The 24,027-nt window shown below is 35.0% G+C and overlaps 1 protein-coding gene across 4 annotated transcripts in view; it reads left to right on the top strand.

Moving 5' to 3' along the window:
* Positions 1 to 24,027, top strand: part of VPS13C (vacuolar protein sorting 13 homolog C) — a gene marked incomplete at both ends in the record, with an annotated part of 174,469 nt that overhangs the window by 67,498 nt on the left and 82,944 nt on the right. For all 4 annotated transcript variants that reach the window (XM_082681146.1, XM_082681145.1, XM_082681148.1 and 1 more), the window contains 16 exons: positions 562 to 676; positions 1,257 to 1,393; positions 2,591 to 2,714; positions 4,060 to 4,177; positions 6,836 to 6,965; positions 7,774 to 7,861; positions 8,518 to 8,657; positions 12,476 to 12,629; positions 14,277 to 14,356; positions 15,955 to 16,014; positions 18,623 to 18,785; positions 19,552 to 19,668; positions 20,534 to 20,637; positions 20,835 to 21,002; positions 21,501 to 21,805; positions 23,561 to 23,708. In XM_082681146.1, coding sequence (XP_082537272.1) covers positions 562 to 676; positions 1,257 to 1,393; positions 2,591 to 2,714; positions 4,060 to 4,177; positions 6,836 to 6,965; positions 7,774 to 7,861; positions 8,518 to 8,657; positions 12,476 to 12,629; positions 14,277 to 14,356; positions 15,955 to 16,014; positions 18,623 to 18,785; positions 19,552 to 19,668; positions 20,534 to 20,637; positions 20,835 to 21,002; positions 21,501 to 21,805; positions 23,561 to 23,708 — 2,151 coding nt within the window. The remainder of the gene's footprint in view (positions 1 to 561; positions 677 to 1,256; positions 1,394 to 2,590; positions 2,715 to 4,059; positions 4,178 to 6,835; positions 6,966 to 7,773; positions 7,862 to 8,517; positions 8,658 to 12,475; positions 12,630 to 14,276; positions 14,357 to 15,954; positions 16,015 to 18,622; positions 18,786 to 19,551; positions 19,669 to 20,533; positions 20,638 to 20,834; positions 21,003 to 21,500; positions 21,806 to 23,560; positions 23,709 to 24,027) is intronic.

The raw sequence follows: 24,027 nt of genomic DNA, 5'->3' as shown, positions 1-24,027 counted from the left end.
AAAAAAAATTTAAATTGTGGTAAAATACATAGAACATAATTTCCCATCTTAGCCATTTTTTAAGTGTATAGTTCAGTAGGGTTAAGTACATTCACACCATTTTACATCCAATGCCCAGAACTCATTCTTTCTTGCAAAATGTCTGAATTTAAGTTCAAGTTTTGGGTGTAAGTAAGGACTGAACAGCTTTCTTATTTTCTTTCTAAACGTCAAAGTGCAGGAGAATCCAGTTGCAGTATAGAGAGGTGGAGTTTCACCTTCTAATCTGGAGGCTAAGTCTAGAAGTAATGCCCCATTGCTACATCAATGTGATACCGTAGAACATACTTAGGGTCACCTTAACGATATGCACACATTTGTTGCCTTTCCAGTAAGGTGAAGTGGGCTATACCATTTTTCAGGTTCCCTTTCACTCCAGAGGGAGATGTAGTAGGGTAGATTGTCTTTGGAGGTACCACCTCAGTTCAGAGCCAGAGTTGATTAGAATTAAACTGAAACTTTAAATTTTGTAATATAGAAAGTACTCTGTATAACTTGTTTATATTTTAAATGATTTTACAGAAAACCATCAATGCAGTGGTTGAATTCTTTCAGTCAAATAGGGGATTAGATCTTGAGCAAATAACATCAGCTACATTGATGAAGCTGGAAGAAATTAAAGAGAGAACAGCTACAGGTAAAGAATTTGCATAAATGTCATCTAAACTCTCAAAGTTTTTTGCTGTTCTAATGTAAATACTATGTTTAAAATAGTGTAGGTAGTTTTTTTGTCAAATATAACTGCCAGACGGGGTGAGAAAGAGAATAATATGGGGCACAGGTGATTCTGTCTGCTGTTACCTTCAGGAACCTGTGCTGCAGAGTGAACTTGAGCTGGAAAACATCACTGTCTCAGTTCTTAAGCGACTGTTCACCGTACTGTGTGTGAATCGAGTTTTAAAGATACATACTTTTGTGCATTATGGCCTCTAATCTTAAGCCACCTACTGTATATGGTTACTTAACTAAAGAAATAATGAATTTTTCTATCTCTGGCTAAAATACTAGCTGTGTTGGGTTTATTATATTATGCAATATGATTGTTTCTCATTGACCATATGCAATTTCACCTTACATGCTGAATGGAGAATCTAATCTGTGAAAAGAACTTCTCCAACATACTTTTCAAGTGATCTTCTTATTCTCGTTGTTAATAATATGATTACATATTTCAAATTGACTGCATAATCTTTCATCATTTCTTTTTCTTCTTTTAGGACTTACACATATTATTGAAACCCGAAAAGTTCTTGATTTAAGGATAAATCTGAAGCCCTCGTATCTAATAGTTCCACAGACAGGTTTCCACCATGAAAAGTCAGATCTTCTCATCTTAGATTTTGGTACATTTCAGGTAGGTGTATATGCATTTCTGTCTGCTCATTTTTGCTCAGTTTAGCAGCTAGCTGTCTGACAGTATGCTGTTTTTCCCTCAGAGTTCACTTAAACTAAACCTAGACTTATTTCTTGTTAGCATTTTGTCAAGCCTAGCTTAGATTGTGTAGTTTGTATGTATCTTACCGCTATTAAAAAAACAACAGCTAACATTTTCTGAAATGGTGGATGATTTGACATTGAGGACTGGCTTACTGCTGTCTTTTCCTAATTAGAGAGAAGCACTCCTAGTTTTCAAGCACTCCTAGGTTTCCAGAATCTAATTACATAGTTTTCTTTGTTAATTTATATGTCTTGAGAATAGAAAATTATACAGATATGAATATATGTTTGTTAAATCACTGACATCAACTAAGAGTTGATGAGTACGAGAGCATGAGAACTGTAAGGGTTTGGTGTTGAACCTCCTAGAAATCCAATCTTCTGAGAAAAACTGAAGATTTCAAAAAATGTAGTCCTGAATTGATCCTTGTTTCCTTTAGGAAGAGGGAAAAGCAAATCGAGATTGGAGCTGAATTCTAATGGCCTAATTATTCTAGTTATGTAGTGGGGAGAGGAAGGAATAAAACCTTCTGTTTCATGGTGAAGAGTTTAGGATAGCTGGTAGGGAAGCTTGAGCCACAAGTGGTGACAACTCCTGAGAGCCAGGAAGAGTCGCATGTCTAGACGGGTTATTTGAGATAGACAGCTGTGTAACTCATCTTGTCATTAATTTGAATGTGCTGAGGGGCTTCCCTGGTGGCGCAGTGGTTGAGAGTCCGCCTGCCGATGCAGGGGGCGCGGGTTCGTGCCCCGGTCCGGGAGTATCCCGCGTGCCACAGAGCGGCTGGGCCCGTGAGCCATGGCCGCTGGGCCTGCGCGTCCGGAGCCTGTGCTCCACAGCGGGAGAGGCCACAACAGTGAGAGGCCCATGTACCGCAAAAAATAAAATAAAATAAATGTGCTGCGCACCTGTTACCCAAATGTAATAGAGATGTATGCTGAAATGGTATATTCCTAATAAAATATTTGCTAATAATTATTAGAAAATTAAGCAAAATATGAATTCATTAAGGGCAATGTTTTAATTTTATTTAGGCTTTAAGAAAACACAACTAAAGTATGTTGATATAAAGATTTTTCTGTTAAAAAAATTGAAGGTTTTTCTCCATTTCAGCTTAACAGTAAAGATCAGGGTTTGCAGAAGACTAGTAATTCATCTCTGGAAGAAATAATGGATAAGGCATATGACAAGTTTGATGTGGAAATAAAAAGTGTGCAACTACTCTTTGCAAGAGCAGGTAAACTGTTGCTCAGTTTTCAGGATCTTGAAATTATGTTGAGTAGCATTGGTAAATAGATACGCATGTTTACGTGTATATCAACCCTGATAACATTTTGAACACATATACTGTTGGTCACTTAAGGGAACCAAATAGGAGCCCATCAGTGAAAATCTTTGTCACAGTTACAGAGATGTGGCTGTTCATCTTAGGGTACTTAGTACCATTTGAATCTAAGTCCAGTCATTGCCTGTTTTTTTTTAAAGTGACATAAAACTGCCCAGAATATGGAATAGAAGTTGCAGTTGGCTTATGTTCCTCTGTCCCAGTGTGTTTGGGATGTCTCAATGTTGTTTTCCCTTGCTGCCTTTATTTTTAAATATTTTACTATTAGCCTAGTCTTTATTTGAGTGGTAGTATGTTTTTTACTTTTGTAGATACCTGAGAAGTATGGATATAGTCTTTAAACCCGAAAAGTAGTGAATTTAATTATTTTCCAAAAGCTTTGGTGGTTTCTACTGCTTAAATGAAGATTGTTGGTTCTCTGTATTTCTTTAGTTTCTAGAAGCAATAATAAGTATTTGCAAAGTATCCTTGAGTATATCACTCTGTGGTAGGTCACTGAAGGAAAGGACATAGTTTCTGTGTGCAGAGTGTATACTATAGTGGGAGTAATGAGATTTATTAAAACGTAAATATATAATGCTCTACTTAGTTTTATAGATTGAGCCTATTAATTCCTTGAAGAGAAGTACCTATACAGACCATTAAAGCTGCCTTTTCTTTTGTATGTACTTAATAATAATTGTTTGAATTATAAGCAATAAAAGATGTTCATTCATTGCCATCAGTTAAGATCTGTGTAGAGTTCTTTCAGTTATTGGAAGTCTGTCTTTGGAACCTTCTTATTTGGAAGATTTTGTCATAAAATCTTGCTTGATAAAACTCATTTTTGCTTTAGAATTATTGCACTTAGGACCCCCAGAAACCTCTATTTTTCTTGTCTTTCTTTCCCTGTTTTTTCCTTTTTTCATGGCAACTCCCCAACCTTGATCTCTAATTCTGGAATCAAGGCAGTAAATTCTTAGGTTTTTTTCCCTGTTTGCTTTAAAATGTAAGATGTTATTAGAAAACATTCTTCAAATAAATGTTTAAAATTATTTTTATATCATAGTCTTTGACTTTTGTCAATCTGTGTTAAAAAATATAGGTCATTTAGCTTGTATGTTGAAAGAAGTAAAAGTCATCATTGAATATATTTGTTAATTATTTTCTAATAGGTTACTTTTCCATAGAAAATCTGATAATCTAAAACTAATTAATAAATAAAAACTAGTCATTTAATTAAAAAAATTTTTTTAAGATGAAAACTGGAAAAAGTGTCGATTTCAGCATCCATCAACTATGCATATATTGCAACCCATGGATATTCACGTTGAGTTGGCCAAGGTAATGGTGGAAAAAGACATTAGAATGGCTAGGTAATGTATGAGTTTCCTTTATATTATAAAATCAACAAGGTGAAATATATCTGCATCAGTTACTGAATTTTAAGAAAGCAAAGCTAGATTTCTGAAGGACAGAAAAAAATAATGATTATCTTACAGCAGAAATACATTTTTAAGGAAATGTTTATTTGAATTATGTATCACCTCTCTTATTTCAGAAGTACTTGGGCTTTTACATTTTGTGAAAGTTGGTTATCCCTGTTTTTGAATGGATCGAATTCAAGGTTCAATATTGAAATATAAAATCTTCAAAAATTATAGGCTCTTTTGATTATGGAACCATATAAAATCTTGAGAATAATCTAAGGGAATGGAAAGTAGAAACTGAATTTTGAATTTAAGTAGATAATTATGAAATTATCTGCTGCCTTCTTAAAAACAGCTTTGTTGAAGTATTACTGACGTTTAATACACTATGTTTGTTTAAAGTGTACATTTTGATAAGTTTTGACGTAAGTATTTATCTATGAAACCATCACCATCATCAAGATAATGAACACATCCATCATCCTCAAAAGTCCTTGTGTCCCATTGTATTTTCTCCCTCATATCCTTACCTGCTAACTCCTCTCCCCTCAATCCCCAGGCAACACTGATCTTTCTGACACTAAAGGTTTGTTAGAGTTTTCTAGAATTTTATATAAATAAAATCATAGAGTTGTAATTCTTTTTTTTTGACTTATTTCATTCAGTATAATTGATTAGAGATTTATTCGTATGTGTATCTTTAGTTCATTGATACTCTTTATCAGTTGGAGGTTAAACCAACTGTGCATTACTAGATAAAGCTCTTTTAGTAGTAATGTATTATTCTTTTAAAATGTTGGACTTGGCTTGCTAAAATTTTGTTATGAAGTTTTAAAACCTTACATTTCTGTTTATGAGGGATATTGATCTGTGCTTTTATTTTCTTGTTTTGGCATCAATGTATCAGGCTTCATAGAGGGAAGTTGTGTAGAATTGGTATTTTTTCCTTCTTATATGTTTGGTGGAATTCACCCGTGAAGCCACCTGGGCCTGGAGTTTTCTTTTTTGGGGGAGGGTTTTTAACTACTAATTAAGTTTCTTTAACTTAAATTCAATTTCTTTAATAGATATACGGCTGTTCAGATTATCTGTTTTTTTGAGTGATCTTTGATAGCTTGCATTGCAATGAAAAAGTTTGTCTTTCATGTCTTAGTTGTTGAGTTTATTGTTTTAAAATTGTTTATAATATTTCCATCTTACATTTTTAATACCTGGAGAATTTGTAGTGTTGCTGTTTCTCTCACTCTTGATATTAGTAACTTGTACCTTTTCTCTTTTTTTTCTGATCAGTCTGGTTAGAGGTTTATCAATTTTGTTGATCTTCTGAAAGAATCAGCTTTTGGTTTCAAATATTTTCTCTACTGTATTTGTTTTTTATTTCATTGATTTCCACTCTCACATACAGTATTGCTTTTTTGTTTTGCTTACTTTGGGTTTCATTTGTTTTACTCTCATAGTTTCTTAAGATGGAAGCTGAGACCATTCAATTGAGACCTTTCTTCTTTTCTAATACAGGCATTTAGTGCTTCAAATTTCCCTTGAAATGCTGCTTAACTGTACCCTACACATTTTGAAACTCTTCAGTCAGTAAACTGGGTATTTGTACAACTTTAGTCATTTGTTTCCCATCTTTCAACTTTCCTTTGTTGACTGATGTCCAGTGTCTTTGAAACAGTTGTTTCACATATTTTGTCCATTTTTTTAGTTATTTTAGTAGGGAGGGTTTATCTAGTCCCTCTATTTGGGATGATATTAGTTTTATGCAATGTTTCAGAAATAATAAAGAAGCATCTCACATTTTTACAGTGCTTTTCAATTTACAGAGTACTTTCACAGAAAGTTCAATCCTTTGAGGTAGGAACAGCTAACTGGCCTCTGTTGAACATTAGTGGTTGCATTATACAGAAAAATCATTCTTCGTTTAGTAGTTAGGCATCTGTCAGCTTGAGCTGTTCAAGCTTAGTTAGGAAGTCAAAGATAAACAACCTGAAAGAGCTTTATGAGCAGCAGATAGCTGCCACAAAGTTATTAGGACAAGCAAACCCAGGCAGTTAGGTGTAATAGGGAAGCAGAAGAGAAGCACGTGCTGAAAAGTAAGCACCTGATGAAAGCACAACAGTGATTCAGCAGTAAGTAAAACAGTTAGCCTTCTCATGGAGCTTATATTTTAACCAGAGGAGACATAAACAAGTATACATATGCTATGTCAGGTGCTGATAAATGCTATGAAAGGAAATAATGGGAGGTGAAGGGATAGAGAATGATGGGGTAGATACTCTTTGATGTTCAGAATGAGAAACTTTTGATACCAGGAAATGTTATGTATAGTGTTTTAGGTTTTAAAACATAGATAATTTGTATTTGAAAATGTCTTCCTAAAAATTAGTTAACTTAAGGTTTGGCTGCTTAAGAAGGATACAAAACTTGGCTTACATAGAGCTTCCCATTCCCTGGCAATGTTGAGGCATTAATATAATTAGATTAAAACATATCCAAAGTAACTTTGACCCCAGAATGTAGTCTCTTCTCCATTCCCTTCCCCACCTCCATAGTATAGAGAAGCTGGACCTTGATACCTTATAGTTGAATTAATTATGTTTTTAGATTTAAAGTATCTGGAGGGCTTCCTCTGATGCACGTGAGAATTTCTGATCAGAAGATGAAAGACATGCTACATTTGATTAACAGTATACCCTTGCCACAGAAATCATCTGCACAGTCTCCAGAGAGACAGGTAAATGGAGATAATAAAAATGCTAAATATCTTTATATTTGTATATATGGTGATTTTTTTCCATCTTTTTGTGAGCTGTTTTGTTTTTCAGTATTGTTTAGGGCCAGTTTCCTTTATTTGATACATTTTTGAGGTTTAATGTGGTTGATTCTGTACAGAACTGCATATGGCATTGAATAAATAAAGACTGTAGCCTATTTTCATTTTGGAGTGGTGGTAGAAAGTCTGTTATAGGGAATAACGGAAAGAAAGATACATAAATGAAAGGAAAAATGTTTTTCAAATTTAGGAAATGTGTTTTAAATAAAGCTAAATATAGAAATCTTCTTTAAAATGTTGCAAAATAAAATGATCATTATAAAATTTTCTTATATGTTAGACTGAAAAGTTCTAGATCACTTTACTTGAAATTGATCTTTACAACATAAATGTTGGACTTCCATTTACTTTGAAATGAAATTTGAGAGCCAACTAATGTCGATACCATTTTCGAGGGACCTGTCAAAAAGACGTATAATTAATATTGTAATAGACAGCAACTGAATGCCACACAATGATAGGTAGACTTATCTACTAGAGTTATACATGGTTCTGCCCTTGTAAATGCAGGTGGTGGTCTTAATAATAAGTAAACTCCAGCCAGCCATTAGTTGATTGCATAACGTTCTTTGTTGGAAGATTTGTGTGCTGTGTATGTGTCTTTCCATCTCTCTCTATTCTCTATTACTTTTTCAGTATTTCTCTCATTTATGTACATTTAATCCTGCTAAATTAGTATGTTTAGAAAACTTTTTGTATTATTTTCTAGGTATCCTCAATTCCTATAACAACAGCTAGTACAAAAGGCCTACTTGGTACGCCACTGTTGCTAGATGGAGTGGAATCAGGGGAGGAAGGTAAAATGTTCTTTATTAAACCAAACCTAGAGATAAACTTTTCAGAAAATAAAGGAATTGTGAAAGTGTTATAGTAGTTTACTGGCTTTATTTCCAGTTGTGCTACTAACCAACAGTGAGACTTCGAGTCATTTATTTTTATTTAAGGCCAAGTTTCTTTGTTTGAATAAAAGTATTTTTGTGATTGACAGTGTTTAAGATTCTAAATAAGCTGCTTTTTTTTGCCCTGATCTCTACTTGATTCTTTTCTCTATCTCTGGTCTAACTGATCTTTTTTCATTTTGAACTAGAATGTAAACTTTATGAGGACAAGGATAATGTCTGTCTTGGTCACCCTGGTGTCCTTAGTGGCTGGTACAGATGGATATGTGATAGATGATACCCAGTAAATATTTTATTGAAAATTGAATAAATAAACTAAAGTGAAAAACAATCAGAAGTGTTGAAGAAGAAAATAGAAGGGCTGTTTGATTTTATATATGATTATCCCATGCCAGGTTGAGTCACTCTGTGGGACTTAGAAAGAAGCTATATTCTGATTCTGAATATGAAGGTTATGTCTAATAAATGAATTTTACTTTTGAGAGATTTCAGTTTGAGTGTGTTATGCAGTTTTCGATGGACATTCTCTCAAGTCAATTGTCTTCTTCCTTTAGAGTCTGATGATGAGTATTTTGATGCTGAGGATGGAGACACACAGACTGGTAAAAGTATGAAAGGGTCAGACATAAAAAAGGTTGCTGAGGCCCCAAATGAGGAGCTCATTAATCTTCTACTGAAGTTTGAAGTTAAAGAAGTATGTATATTTGTTTTGTCCATAAACAAATATATTCTTGTTACTGCTGTCCTTATAAACTGTCTAATGCTAGACCCAAACATTAAGTATATTTAAAATGTGGTACTCTATCTTCCCTACTGCCACCCCCCCACACACACACATATACTTCTAAGAAAATGAAATGTTATTTTGTAAAAACTGATACAAGTATGATCTGTGGTACATCTGATCTATTCTGGAAAAGCTCGAGACTCTTAGTTAGGATTTTCTTTTCTGTAGAAAATTTCTGTGACATGTTTACTTTAATATTTTTCAACTTTTAAGCCAAATAATATAGTTTATTGTCATGTTTATAATTTAGAAAAATGTAAACAACCTAAATTTGCAACACGGCTTTTACAGCCATTGAAAGTCTGGTAGTAATAAAAGAAAACATCGACATCGAGAGATGGTCAACACATATCTTTATTTGGGGAAAAAAAAAGCGATTACAATTCCAAGGATATTATGATTCCATTTAGAAAATAAACACACACATACACACACACTTTTTTTTAAAATAAATGACAGTGTTCATCTCTGTGTGGTGGGATTATAGTTTTTCATTCCTGCCTGTTTGCTTTTATATATATTAAAAAATTTTTAAATGAATATGCATTGCTTTGAAATAAAACACAAAAGGTATAAAAAGGAGGTATTTCTTACTGACTGCTTTATATCTAAGTATTATTGGTATTTGTTTAAAGAAAGATATGTTCTCCATGTTTAGACTTCTTTGACTTCTGTCTTTCTCTCATACTCCCATCTAACATATCAGAAAACCCCTTGACTTTACCTTCAAAATGTATTCAAATGATTGCTCTTCCCTTCCACAGCTATTGCACTGTCCATGTCACCATCGTATCTTGATTGGACTATTGCAGTAGCCTCTTGTCTCTCTGCTTCCATCATGTACTCTGTTCTGTAGCTAGAGTGATACTATTTTTAATCTTTTCTTAAAAAAATATTTATCTTTTTGACTGCATTGGGTCTTAGTTGTGTTATGCCGGATCTTTTGTTGTGGCATGCAGGCTTCTCTCTAGTTGTGGTGTGCAGGTTTTCTCTTTCTAGTTGAGGCATGTGGTCTTAGTTGCCCCATGCCATGTGGGATTTCAGTTCCCCGACCAGGGATCGAGCTGTGTGCCTTGCATTGGAAGGCGGACTCTTCACCACTGGACCACCAGGGAAGTCCCTAGAGTGATTGTTTTAAAGGCAAAGTCAGTTCATGCCATTGCTTTGCTCATAACCCTACACAGGCTTCCCATCTCACTCACAATAAAGGGCTAAATTCTTCCCATGGCCTACAAGTCACACCATGTGACTTCTTTGGCTTCATCTGCTGTTCTCTTCTTCCTTGCTCATTTTGCTTCAGCCATATTTCATTTATTCCTTCCATAAATGTTTATCAAGTGTTGTCATGTACCAGGCATTGTTTTAGATACTAGAGCTACAGCAGTAAGCAGAGTTCTTCCACATGGAGCTTACACTTGCCTTTTGTACTTTCTTGTATACCAAAGCATATTCTTTGTGCTTGCTGTTTCCTTTGCCTGGAAAACTTTTCTTGCATGACTTGCTTCTTTACTTCCTTTAGAAATGCCATCTTATTGGAAAGGCCTGACCACACAACACAAAATAGCAACCTTTGCTTTTCCCCATCCTCCCTAGAATGTAAGCTTCTTGAAGACAAGGACTTTGTCTGTCCTGGTCATTTTGATGTTCTTAGTGGCTGGCACACCCTCATACATGGAAAATGATGCTCAATAAATATTTTATTGAGTATTGAATGAATGAACTAAAGTCATAAACAATCAAAATCATCTAAGAAAAAATAGTGCTGTTTGAAATATTTTTCCCAATTTGACCTTTTTTTGCCATTCCGAAGTTTTAAATATTTCTGTGGTGAAATCTAATTTTTTCTTTATATTCTAGTTTTAGTGTGTTTAGAAAATTATCCTCCATTACAAAAATATTTACCCATGATTTTATTTATTATTTTATGATTTTAATGCTTTCATTTAAATCATTGATTTATTTGAAATTTATTTTTGTATATCAATTCAGTACTGAATATCTTACTGTACTGTTTTATTGTTTCTGTTTTTCTGTTGACGCTTCTGATTTTTCTTAGGTATATGATTATATCACTGCTAATAATATTAGTTTTTGCTTTTTTTTTTAGCATTTATATTTTTCCAGTTATTGTGCCTGGCTTATAGGTTTCCCCAAAATCTGATAGTTCAAAAGAACTATTTTTATCAAAACAGCTATTTTATCTTGCTAATAGTTTTGTGGGTTAGGAATTCTGGAAGGGCCCAGCTTAGTCATTTTTGCATGTAGTCTTTCACATGCCTTCAGTCACATTTGACTAGAGTAGCAGTGACCTGAGCTCTCAGTGGGCCTCGTGGCTCACTCAGGAGGCTGGCAGTTGATGCTGGATGTTGGCTGGGACTTTTTGACCACAGTACCAACTCACGGCCTCCTGACCATGGCAGCTTCAGGGTAGTTGAACTTTTTACATGGCAACTAGCTTCCCCCAGAATGAGAAATCCCAGGTGGAAGTTTCATGGCTTTTTTTTGCGGTATGCGGGCCTCTCACTGCTATGGCCTCTCCCGTTGCGGGGCACAGGCTCCGGACGCGCAGGCCCAGCGGCCATGGCTCACAGGCCCAGCCGCTCCACGGCATGCGGGATCCTCCCAGACCAGGCCACGAACCGGTATCCCCTGCATCGGCAGGTGCACTCCCAACCACTGCGCCACCAGGGAATCCCTGTACTCTGTTGATTGAAGCAGTCACAACCCTGCCCAAATTCTGTGGGGGTGGGGCAAAGACCTCCATCTCTTGACAGAGATCAAAGAACTTGGATGTTTTAAAAATGGCAACATATACGTTTTATTTTTCATTGGCTAAATATACTGGCTATCATTTCTACAATAAATTTGAATAGTAGTGTAATAGTAAATGTCGTTGTCATACTTTTTGACATTAATGGAGATGATTCTTATATCACCAGACATGACTTTTAGTTTTGAGATAAAGATTTTAAAAAATCATATTCAGGGGCTTACCTGGTGGCGCAGTGGTTGAGAGTTCGCCTGACGATGCAGGGGACACGGGTTCGTGCCCTGGTCTGGGAGGATCCTGCATGCCGTGGAGCAGCTGGGCCCGTGAGCCATGGCCGCTGGGCCTGTGCGTCGGAAGTCTGTGCCCCGCAACGGGAGAGGCCACCACGGTGAGAGGCCCGCGTACCGCAAAAAAAAAAAAAAAAAAAAAAATCATATTCAGGAAGAATTCATACATGCCTATTTTTACTAAATTAAAAAGGTAAATCAATAAGGATATAAAATTTCATCATGATTTTTAGATAGATGTAGTTATATTCTCAATAATAGAATTTAAGATGATAACTTCCGGGCTTCCCTGGTGGCGCAGTGGTTGAGAGTCCGCCTGCCGATGCAGGGTACGCGGGTTCGTACCCCGGTCCGGGAAGATCCCACATGCCGCGGAGCGGCTGGGCCCGTGGGCCATGGCCGCTGAGCCTGTGCGTCCGGAGCCTGTGCTCCGCAGCGGGAGAGGCCACAACAGTGAGAGCCCCGCATATCACCAAAAAAAAAAAAAAAAACACAAAACCCCAAAAAGATGATAACTTTCAATCATGGTAAATAACTTGATGGTAATAGAAGAGTATGAGCAAAATTTCTACTATGGTCATGACTGTATATATGAAGAAGGATTTTGTATTTTTAAGTATGATTCAAAGTACTTATCTGCCTTTCATTGGCTGTCCTGATTGTTTTAGGTGATTTTGGAATTTACCAAACAACAGAAGGAAGAGGATACAATTCTAGTGTTTAATGTTACTCAGTTAGGAACAGAGTCTACAATGAGAACATTTGATTTAACTGCGGTAACTTACTTAAAGAAAATCAGCTTGGATTACTATGAAATACAAGGTAATAGCCATAAAATTAGAAATAATAGACAGTAACAGATTTAGTATTACTTTTGAGTATCTGAAACACATTCATTTATATAGTAATAATTATAATAAATAATAGCTAGCAGTGTTCTAAGCATTTTATAAATAATAACTCATTTAATCCTTGTAACAATGCTATAAGATAGGCAATGCTATTATCTCCAACTTACACAAGAGGAAACAAAGTCATAAATTGGTTACATAATTTACCCAAGGTCACACTGCTAGTTAGTTAGTGGCTGAACCATGATTAAAACCCTAGAAATCTGCCCCTAGGGTCTGTATTCTTAACTACTATGATCTACTCAGAGAGTCCATATAAATCCCCTTTATATAGGGAGTATTATTCCCATTTTACAAACAAAGGAAGGTTAAATAAAGGGAGATTAAGTGAGTTACTCAAGATCATGCATCTTACTAATAGCAAAACCTAGACTTTATCTCTGGTCTTATAATATTGAAGTTCTTATTCTTTTGATTCAGTAGTGTTCATATATCAGAAGCAGCATCAGGTTATGAAAATGGTGGGACATAAAATTAATTCTTTCAGAAGCTTTTATGGTTTATGCATTTCAGTGTACATCTTGTATACTCATTGGATGAGGAATGAAGGAATGGATGAATCTACAGTAATTAAGGTTACCTAATATTTGCCAAGTGTTTTAATCAAATATAAAGACCTATTTTTTTGTTATTTTTTAAACAGCTCTAACTAAAATTAACCTCAGCTTAGAAGAAAAATGTTTTATGTATTAGTAAGCTCCTATAAGCACTGTGGAGAGATGGAGTTTACATTATTGTCTTAAGGGGAAAAATACAAATAGTAAATTTTCTAGGCTATTTTTTCCTTTAGAGAAGGTTATTTCAGTGGAAAATTCTGAGATATCTCAGAAACAGGAGTTATAAAACTGCAAATAATAAAAGATGGATAAAAGAGTGGATAAATCACTTATCCCTCCATGGCTTCTGGAGGTAGTTCCTTGGGACATGTACATGAGGATATAGAGGACATCTGGTGGTACCTGTTGTTTTTAAATTTAAAGAAATTTAACAATTCCCCTCCCTTCAAAAAACTATTTCCTCTTCTGTGTAAGCCTTCTCTTAGTCTAAACAAAGGAAAATTATTTAAATTTCTTTAATATGAATGAAATTTTAGAGCTCAACAGAATACTACATGTTTTTCTAGTTCAACCTCATTGTTACGTAGTTGAGAAAACTGAAGTTAAATAGCTTTTGGTAAAGGTAGAGATGAATTAGAATTCGTATTTCCTGATTCTTAACACCCGTAGTCTTCTACTGCCTTACGAATGCACGTATGGTCTTAAAAATATCTAGAGAAGTTTTGATTACTTTTGAACACAGATGTACGATCAGAGAAAATAAATACAGTATGCATGTTTTTAAGTAAGTTAGATGTCAGAGGTAAGGTAAGGATTTGGATTGGCTTATTTCTTTACCAGTGATGACCTTAATATTTAATAACCATGAAAATATGTGCAGGTAGTTTTTTAAAGCTTAATTAATAAAATTTTTTAAGAAGAAAAGGACATGTTGGAAATTCCAAATGTAAAAAAGAGCAATTTATTTGAAACACTTTTTTTTTTCTTTTTCTTTAATCTAGGGTCCAAAAAGAAGCCCCTTCACTTGATTAGCTCTTCTGACAAACCTGGATTAGATCTCTTAAAAGCGGAGTACATTAAGGTAAGGGTCATAGAATGTTTATATATTTATTGTATACTCTAAACTATCCTCTGGCAGGAAAAAGATGACAGTAGATTATTAAAGGCTCTTGTGTATCATAGGTTTGAATCATAGGGATATCTACTGTTTCTCTTTCCATTCGCACACCTCTTTCTCTTTCACTCAAGTAAGGACTAGGATTTTACAAAGTCACACTTCTTGTCCACAAAGATGGAAGCCTGGGGTAAAGTAGGTCCTACTACTGTCTTCTGGGGCACATTCACCTACCTACATTCATTGTATGTGTAGGTGATATTTGGCTAAGTATCCTACATCAAAAGGGATAAAGTCAAATTGAATTTGGTTCAGAAGAGAATTGCCTGGATTCGGAAGGACTCAAAAATATGTTATATGAAGAATGTTGAAGAATGTTATATGAACTGATGGTATGCAGCTTCATTCAAGATTAGTTGATTTATTTAATTATTCAATAACTGTTGAACGTCTTTTGTGTCAGGTTGTGTTAGGATACAGAGATGAAAAACATTCTTTGTTCTCAAGGAATTTGTAGACCAGTAGGGAGATAGGTAAACAACAATTAAAATATAATGTGTTTCATGGATGCCAAGGGGGGAAAGTGACAGGGGGTGGGTGGTGTGATGAATTGGGAGATTATGATTGGAATGTATACACTGATGTGTATAAAATGGATAACTAATAAGAACCTGCTGTATAAAAAAATAAAATAAAATTCAAAAAATATATAATGTGTTTATTCTTTAATAAGGAAGAACACAAAACATTATGGGAGCAGGGAGGCAGGGATATTGATCTAGCCAGAAGGCTTCTCACAGGAGGTAAAACTTTGAATTTACTGTGTATGTTCCCAAGGGACATAACTTGAACCAATTGGTTATTATGATAGGAGATAGATTTTAAAAAATATGTATTTATTTATCGATTGATTATTTATTTTATTTTTTTTGGCTGCACCGGGTCTTAGTTGTGGCACGCAGGATCTTCATTTCGGCATGTGGGATCTTTAGTTGCGGCATGCATGTGGGATCTAGTTCCCCGACCAGGCATTGAACCCGGGCCCCCTGCATTGGGAGCACGGAGTCTTACCCACTGGACCACCAGGGAAGTCCCAGGAGACAGATTTTTGATTCAGTGTGAAGACCTCATTAAATCAAACTTCTCTAAAGTTTGGATTTCTAAGAAAATGAGGTTTCTTTCACTGGAGATATCCTAAAATAGACTTGCTGAAGACTTTCTAAAGGTATTTAAACATTAGGTGATAGATGGGCTAGACTACCTTTAAACCTTCTAACCCTCAGAGTTTATCATTCTGATCCCTAGCTGCAGTTTCCCAAAAGTGAATGATGCCATGCTCTCCTCTGTTTGAAGAGGAGGACAAGATTTTACTCTTACGATAAATAAATAGATTTGGATGTAACTTTATAATAATGATAATAAAATTAAATATATAATGTATTTAAAAATAGTTATAACTAAATATAAATAAATTAAGTACAGATTATAAGTAAATGATTCATTTACTTTGGTCTTAATTCCTTCTTTAGAACTTTTTTTTTCTTTCTTTTTTTTGTTTTTTTTAGGCTGATAAGAATGGACCCAGTTTTCAAACTAGTTTTGAAAAAACTGAACAAACACTTAAGGTAAGAAATTCTGTTAAAAGAATAGATCCTGTTTGAAAATAACCTACTCTGTAAGTCTTCAGTATCCTTTGAGGAACCATTAAAAGTTATAAATTAGCCTCATAAATGTCTACCATGCTCTGTGTTTATGATTCAGGATAATAATACTGTTGTTTAACTCATTGTATCACATCCTAATTATTTCTAAAGGAGGGAATGCTATAGATGAGGGAACTTTGATTTACAAAGAACCAACAGGATTCTGAACAAACCAAACTAGATACTGTCTTTTAATGCAGGGCTCAGAAAGTATGTGAAATATAAGGAGAGATGTTGAGTACTTCTGGAGCTATACTAAGGTACTCAAGTAGAGGAAGAAGAGGCAAAATGTAATTTTAGGATACAGTAAAAAGAAAATGAGAGAAATGAGTTTCAGATTATACTTTTTTTTTTTTTTTTTTGCTGTATGCGGGCCTCTCACCGTTGTGGCCTCCCCCGTTGTAGAGCACAGGCTCCGGACGCGCAGGCTCAGCGGCCATGGCTCACGGGCCCAGCCGCTCCGCGGCATGTGGGATCTTCCCAGACCGGGGCACGAACCCGTGTCCCCTGCATCGGCAGGTGGACTCTCAACCACTGCGCCACCAGGGAAGCCCCAGATTATACTTTTGAGAGATGGGAAAATCTGTTGAATATTGAATCTTCCTTTTAATAATTTTTGTATCCACTTAGTGTCTTGAAGCAATGAAAAGAAGTCCTTTTATATAAAAAGTGATTATTAAGAAATTTCAGTTCACTATTAGAAAATCATATATTCTTTAAAACAACTTGTGTTGCTATTTTAGGTTTCTGGAGTTACTGTTTTTAAAAATATATTTTCTCCTATAAGCTATATATTCTTTATTTTTAAATGATAGGACCATAATTATGGTTTTAGAAGATTATTTAGTGACTGAGAACTCACTCTTAATTGCATATTTTATATTTAAATCTCATGAATGTCACATTTGAAATCTTTGTTTTTTTAACATCTTTATTAGAGTACAATTGCTTTACAGTGTTGTGTTAGTTTCTGCTGTATAACAGAGGGAATCAGCTGTATGCATACGTATATCCCCATATCCCCATACCTTATGGGGATTCCCTTGTATGTTATTTGTTGCTTTTCCCTTGCTGCTTTTAATATTTTTTCTTTGTATTTAATTTTTGATAGTTGGATTAGTATGTGTCTCAGCGTGTTTCTCTTTGGGTTTATCCTGTATGGTACTCAATGTGCTTCCTGGACTTGATTGACTAATTCCTCTCCCACGTTAAGGAAGTTTTCGACTATAATCTCTTCAAATATTTTCTTAGACCCTTTCTTTTTCTCCTCTTCTTCTGGGACCCCTATAATTCGAATGTTGGTGCGTTTAATGTTGTCCCAGAGGTCTCTGAGACTGTCCTCAGTTCTTTTCATTCTTTTTTCTTTATTCTGCTCCCCGGCAGTTATTTCCACTATTTTATCTTCCAGCTCACTTATCTGTTCTTCTGCCTCAGTTATTCTGTTCTTGATTCCTTCTAGAGTATTTGTAATTTCAGTAATTGTGTTGTTCATCATTGTTTGTTTGCTCTTTAGTTCTTCTAGATCCTTGTTAAATGTTTCTTGTATTTCTCCATTCTGTTTCCGAGATTTTGGATCATCTTTACTATCATTATTACTCTGAATTTTTTCTCAGGTTAAGTTGCCTATTTCGTCTTCATTTATTTGGTCTTGTAGGTTTTTACCTTGCTCCTTCGTCTGTAACATATTTTTTTGTCGTTTCTTTTTTTTTTTTTTGATGTGTGGTGCTCTGTTCCTGTCTTACTGGTTGTTTGGCCTGAGACGTCCAGCACTGGAGTTTGCAGGCAGTTGGGTAGAGCTGGGTCTCGGTGCTGAGACGAGGACCTCTGGGAGGCCTCACTCTGATTGATATTCCCTGGGGTCTGAGGTTCTCTGTTAGTCCAGCAGTTTGGACTCGGTGCTCCCACCACAGGAGCTCAGGCCTGACCTCCAGCCTGGGAACCAAGATCCCACAAGCTTTTTCTTTTTCCTTTGTGCTTAGTGTAGATGCACTTGCTCATAGGGTGCTGCATGCAGAGGCCTCACGCCCAGCCCTTCACACCAGAGTTCCTAGTGCGAACCGGCTTCTGCTGACACTGTAGCTTCAATGGCCATGTGCAGAGCCATTTGCAGAGCCTGAAATCATTTCTTAACATGGTGGTAATACATGGTGATTCTGGAGTTTCATGTTCTAACTTATATGTTTTATATAATCATAATAATAATCATTGAAGATTCAAAAAAGTGATATATATATTCAATCTTGGAATGACCATGACAGGCAGATTGTAGGCTCTATGGTAATTAGGATTGGGAAATGGAGTAATTAGGTTACCTTGATACTCAAATGAACCCCCAAAATGTGTAAGTATAATTTACTCTCCATATATTGCCTGTTTAAGGACTGTGAGTTGTGAGTCTTCCTCTCTTCTCTCTTCCTTTTAAGTGGTGTACAGCAGTGATGCAAGCCTAGTTAGGAGCCTTTTGTATACATCATGCAGACTACTGGTATAATTGGCCTGGGAACTAATTTTCTTTTTAAAATATTTCTAGGTGGCTTTTTCATCTTTAAACCTATTGCTGCATACACAAGCTCTTCTCTCTTCTCTTAATTACCTGACAACCATAATTCCATCAGATGGCCAAAACATGGGTGATACCAAGGAAGTACAAGTTTCTACTGAAAAGCAACAAAAAAATTCAGCTCTGCAGAAAAGTATGAAAAACACTGTTTTGTTTCTTGTTAGTAAGAGTTAGAATTGTAGAGCTAAATGGGGAATCTTACGAGAGACCATCTGGTTAGTCATGTACATGCCGTTTTGCCTACCTTTGTTCTTTCCTTCAAACTGAGTCATACATGGGTGCCTGATATGTAACATAAATGTAGTTAATACTGTTGTTTAAAAAAAAATGTTTTTGTTCTTATTCTGGTGGTGATGGGGGATGTCTTTATATGAGTATTAGGGGAAGAAGACCTGTATTTATTCTGAGCTCTTCCTCCTCTCAGCGGCTCCTGAAAGGACTCCATAGAGGGTTAATCTTCCCTAACATTTTACAGATAAGGAAATCAAGACCCAGAGACATGAGGGCCAGGGTTCAGGGATAGCATCGAATTGGATAAGAGCCCAGCTTTTGGATCAGAAAGAACTCAGTTCAAATCCTGACTCTGCTACTTAAACTATGGGACCATAGGCATGTTATTTAATATTCAGTAACTTCCTTGAGTTTCAGTGTTGTTATCTTTATGTATTTTAAGTTTTTTCTTGCTTTTACATTATCAAAGTAGTACATCTCACTATTAAAAATGCAAACTATATATAAAGAATATATAAAGCAAAAAAAAGTATTTGAAATACTTAAGAATTTGAGAATTTTAAAATTATTTTAAGCAGAACCATGGTTCACTTAATATAGGGAAGAAACCTTAATAGAGTGTATATTACCAGAATCCACTGTGATAGAATTGCTTTGTTTATATGCAGTGATTGTATCCTCTAAGGAGAGTGACATTATTCACTTCAGGCTGTTTGCCAAGTTGAATGCTTTCTGTGTTATTGTTTGTGATGAGAAGAACAATATTGCTGAAATCAAGATTCAAGGTAAAAGTTCTCATGATATTAAAAATTGTTCAAAAGATAAGCTTTTTTGTTTTTTGCAATGCTAAAGTATATATAAAATGGAAGGCTCTGAAAACTGGATTATTTTATTTTATGACATAATTGGATTGCATGTTTTCTTAACTCTTTGAGAGTTGAACCACACATACTGGTGTTTTGGACGCTTTTGAGAGTTGTCTCAGAGGTGAAAGGAATACTAATGTCAATGTAGGGATGCTGTTGATGAGCTAAGTGTCAACCCAGAATTCAGTTTAAGGTCTGTGAATACACTTTATCTTGGTACAAATGCAAAGCAACCTTATCATGAAGAACAAATCCTATGAGCCCATTATGCTCTTTTAGGCAAAATCTGCTAAAATGAATGTAGTTTTTTCCCCTGACTCTGTCTTTACCAGCTCATTGTGATCTGGTAAAGGTAAAGAATATGTTTAAGACAATTCTTGAAGAACTTAAAACCCAGAAAACTAGGGTTTTTCTTTGTTCTTTCTAAACTGGCAGTGCATCTACTAGTCTGAATTTGATTCATGAAACTCTTATAGTCTCCATGTAAATGACTGGATATAAGGTGTAAAGAATTTACTAAAATCCTAAGATAATCTATTTGCACTAGATGTAGTTTTTTCACAGGGTTGAAAATTCAAATAATTATTTTTTAATGAGTTTATAGGTTTCATTGTTCATAAAACTAAAAATATCTAATATTGCACTTATTTATCAATTGTGAGTTCAAACCTTGCTAAATTTATAAAGAATATCACCTACAGAATAAAGTTATGCAATGGAAGAAAAATCTTCAGATCTTATTATGGTATCTATAGAAATTATAATAATATAATTTCTTTTCCAGGACTTGATTCTTCCCTTTCTCTTCAGTCAAGAAAACAGTCACTATTTGCCAGATTGGAAAATATTATTGTCACAGATGTTGATCCTAAGACAGTTCATAAAAAAGTAGGTGATAGTAAATCATTAATATTTTTTGATGATTGAATGTGAGATTTTATTTTAAAATATTTTATTTTTTAAAATACTAATAAAATATATTTTGATAGAAAAATGTTTCTATAATGATTATAAACCCTTTTAAATTGGGATTTTATTTTGTCATTGTCAATTGGATGGAGTGCATTCAAATCTCTGCTTTTCAGGCTGTGTCAATAATGGGAAATGAAGTCTTTCATTTTAACTTGGATTTGTATCCAGATGCTACTGAGGGGGATTCCTATACTGACATGTCCAAAGTGGATAGTGTGGTGTCACTGAACGTTGGCTGTATTCAGATTGTCTATCTCCATAAATTCCTCATGTCACTTCTGGTAAAATCACTATTTATATATAGATTTTTTGGCTTAGAAATACTTAAAATAAGTCTGATAATTATGATTATTGCAAATCTTAAAACTTTGTCAGGTTGTGCATTGATTTGATTATTGATGTTATTTATGGATTAATGTAGAGGTCAAAAACTTTCTTTAACAGTTGAAATCTGAATCATAATGATTTTTGTCTAGCATTGTCTAGAACTGGAATTATTTTTGCTGGAATATAATGAATCCAAATTCTCAAGTGCAAAAACTATTAAAACTGTTTTTTTCTCTGTTCCTCAGCCATATAAGTCTAATTATAATTAGCCCTTGTCAGGTAGCTCATAAATATGGATGGATAATCAGTAATTCTTTCCTAACTAGAAAAATAGGACTAAACTGAAAGTTATTTATTTGAAAAAAATTAGCACATAAATAAAAAGAAGATGTTGTTAGAAATGATGTGCTTGTCCTCCTGTTTGAATTACTCCTTTTATTTTGTGTCCACAGAACTTCCTGAACAATTTCCAGACAGCCAAAGAGGCTCTGAGTGCTGCCACTGCTCAGGCTGCAGAAAAGGCTGCCACAAGTGTGAAAGATTTTGCCCAGAGGAGCTTTCGTGTTTCTATCAATATTGATTTGAAAGCACCAGTTATAGTCATCCCACAGTCTTCCATTTCCACCAATGCAGTAGTGGTAGATCTTGGGTTAATCAGAGTTCACAATCAGTTCAGTCTGATATCTGGTGAAGACTACTCAGACCCTCCAGTAATTGATAGAATGGATGTGCAGCTAACAAAACTTAAGCTTTCTAGGTATGCTCTTTCAATAATTATGTATTGATATTTAAGTATTATTTAATATTGTCTATGAAATTTTATGACTATTGAAATTCATGCTCAACATACTTCTGTTGCACAGAACTGTCTTTTAATCAGCTTTTTATTTTGAAAAATCTCAATCCTACAGACAAATTGCAAAAATAGTACCTATAATTTTTCAAATAGATTCACCAATTATTTACATTTGCTTTAACTCTGTATATACATATTATCATTTTAAATATTTAAAAATTTAAAATTTTATTTTTATTCAGGTATGAATGACATTAGTTTCAGGTATACAACATAATGATTTGATAGTCGTATGTATTGCTAAATGGTCACCATAGTAAGTCTAGTTAACATCTATCACCACACATATTTACAGAAAATGTTTTTCTTGTTATGAGAACTTTTAAGATATATGCTCTTAGCAACTTTCAAATATACAGTACAGTCTTATTAACTATAGTCACCATCCTATATGTTACATCCCCAAGATTTATTTTATAATTGGAAATTAAAACATTTTTTGCTAAACCATTTGAGAATAGATACCTTAACGCTTTGCCCCAGAGTGCTTTAGCATGTGTCTCCTAAGAACAAGGACATTAATCCTCTTACATAATAACCACAATTATCAAATTCTGGAAATTTAACATTGATATAATCTATTATCTAATATGCATTCAATATTCAGATTTTACCAGTTATTCCAAGAATTTTCCCCTCAATCCAGGATAACATGTGGCATTTAATTGTATCCTATATTAGTGAGGGGGATTTCTGTACTGATAGACATTTATTCTGGGATAGTTCTTCAGCCTTTCTTTGTTTTTCATGATGATGACAGTTTTGAAGAGTTCAGTCTAGTTGTTTCATAGAATGACTCTCAATTTAGTTTTGTCTGAGTGATTTCTCATGATTTAATCGAGCTTATACATTTTTGGCAGGAATGCTGTGTAAGTAATGATGTATCTCTAGGGCTCACACCAGAGGACATTTGAAAGTGTGTATGTTCATTTTGAAATCATTTTCTACCCCGTCCAAGGAGATTTAATTATCTTAAATACAAAAGGAATGATTATAAGACAAGTCCAGAGAAGAATCCTGGTTGAAGAGCTTTATAAACTTAGAAATAGCTTACTTTTCATCTTGCCATTTTTTTCTCTAATCTCTGTACCAGCACACATATCAGTCCTTGAACAACTGTATTGATGATTTCCCCCATAGCTTCAAAAATATCAGTTTCTTTTAAAAATTTACTCAGGTTGTCATCTATCTTCTGTTTAAAGAAAAAAGTTTTCTTAAAGGCTAATTGTATGTCATATACAGTTGACCCTTGAACAGCACGGGTTTGAACTGCGTGGTTCTGCTTACGCGCAGGTATTTTTTTCTAGTGGTAAATAACACAGTATTATACAACCTGTGGTTGTTTAGAACTGTGGTTATGGAGGAATCACATATACAGAGGAACCGAAATATGAAGGGCAAACTATAAGTTACATGATTGCATGGAGGGGTTGTCATCCTAGTCCCCCGTGTTGTTCAAGGGACAGCTGTGTTTTAATCTGTCCATGCTAGTATATTGTAGATTAAATTAATTATTGACCAAGTTTAGAAAACACTAAAACAGCGTTGTTTCAAATCAACGTTTAGAGCAGCAACTTTGGGCTTTGTGTTTTTTTTAATGATATGTTGCATTTACCCCTATGTTTATGCATATATATCAATTATATTTTTCATTAGGACAGTGATCCAGCCAGGCATCTCCCATCCTGATATTCAGCTGTTGCATCCAATTAATTTGGAGTTTTATGTAAATCGGAATCTAGCTGCATCTTGGTACCACAAGGTGCCTGTTGTGGAAATTAAAGGTCATCTTGAGTCAATGAATGTGAGTATATGAGTGAAAAAAACTTTTTTTTAAAAAATTTATTTATTTTTGGCTGCACTGGGTCTTCATTGCTGCGCGCGGGCTTTCTCTAGTTGCGGTGCGTGGGCTTCTCATTGTGGTGGCTTCTCTTGTAGTGGAGCACGGGCTCTAGGCACGCGGGCTTCGGTAGTTGTGGCTCACAGGCTCTAGAGTGCAGGCTCAGTAGTTGTGGCTCACAGGCTTAGTTGCTCCGCGGCATGTGGGATCTTCCCGGACCAGGGCTCGAACCCGTGTCCCCTGCATTGGCACGCAGATTCTTAACCACTGCGCCACCAGGGAA

This window comes from Grampus griseus (genome assembly GCF_964374135.1).
Source record: "Grampus griseus genome assembly, chromosome: 2".
NCBI classification, from domain to species: domain Eukaryota; kingdom Metazoa; phylum Chordata; class Mammalia; order Artiodactyla; family Delphinidae; genus Grampus; species Grampus griseus.
The sequence above is the reverse complement of the archived record's forward strand: the minus strand, read 5'-3'. Positions and strand labels throughout refer to the sequence as shown.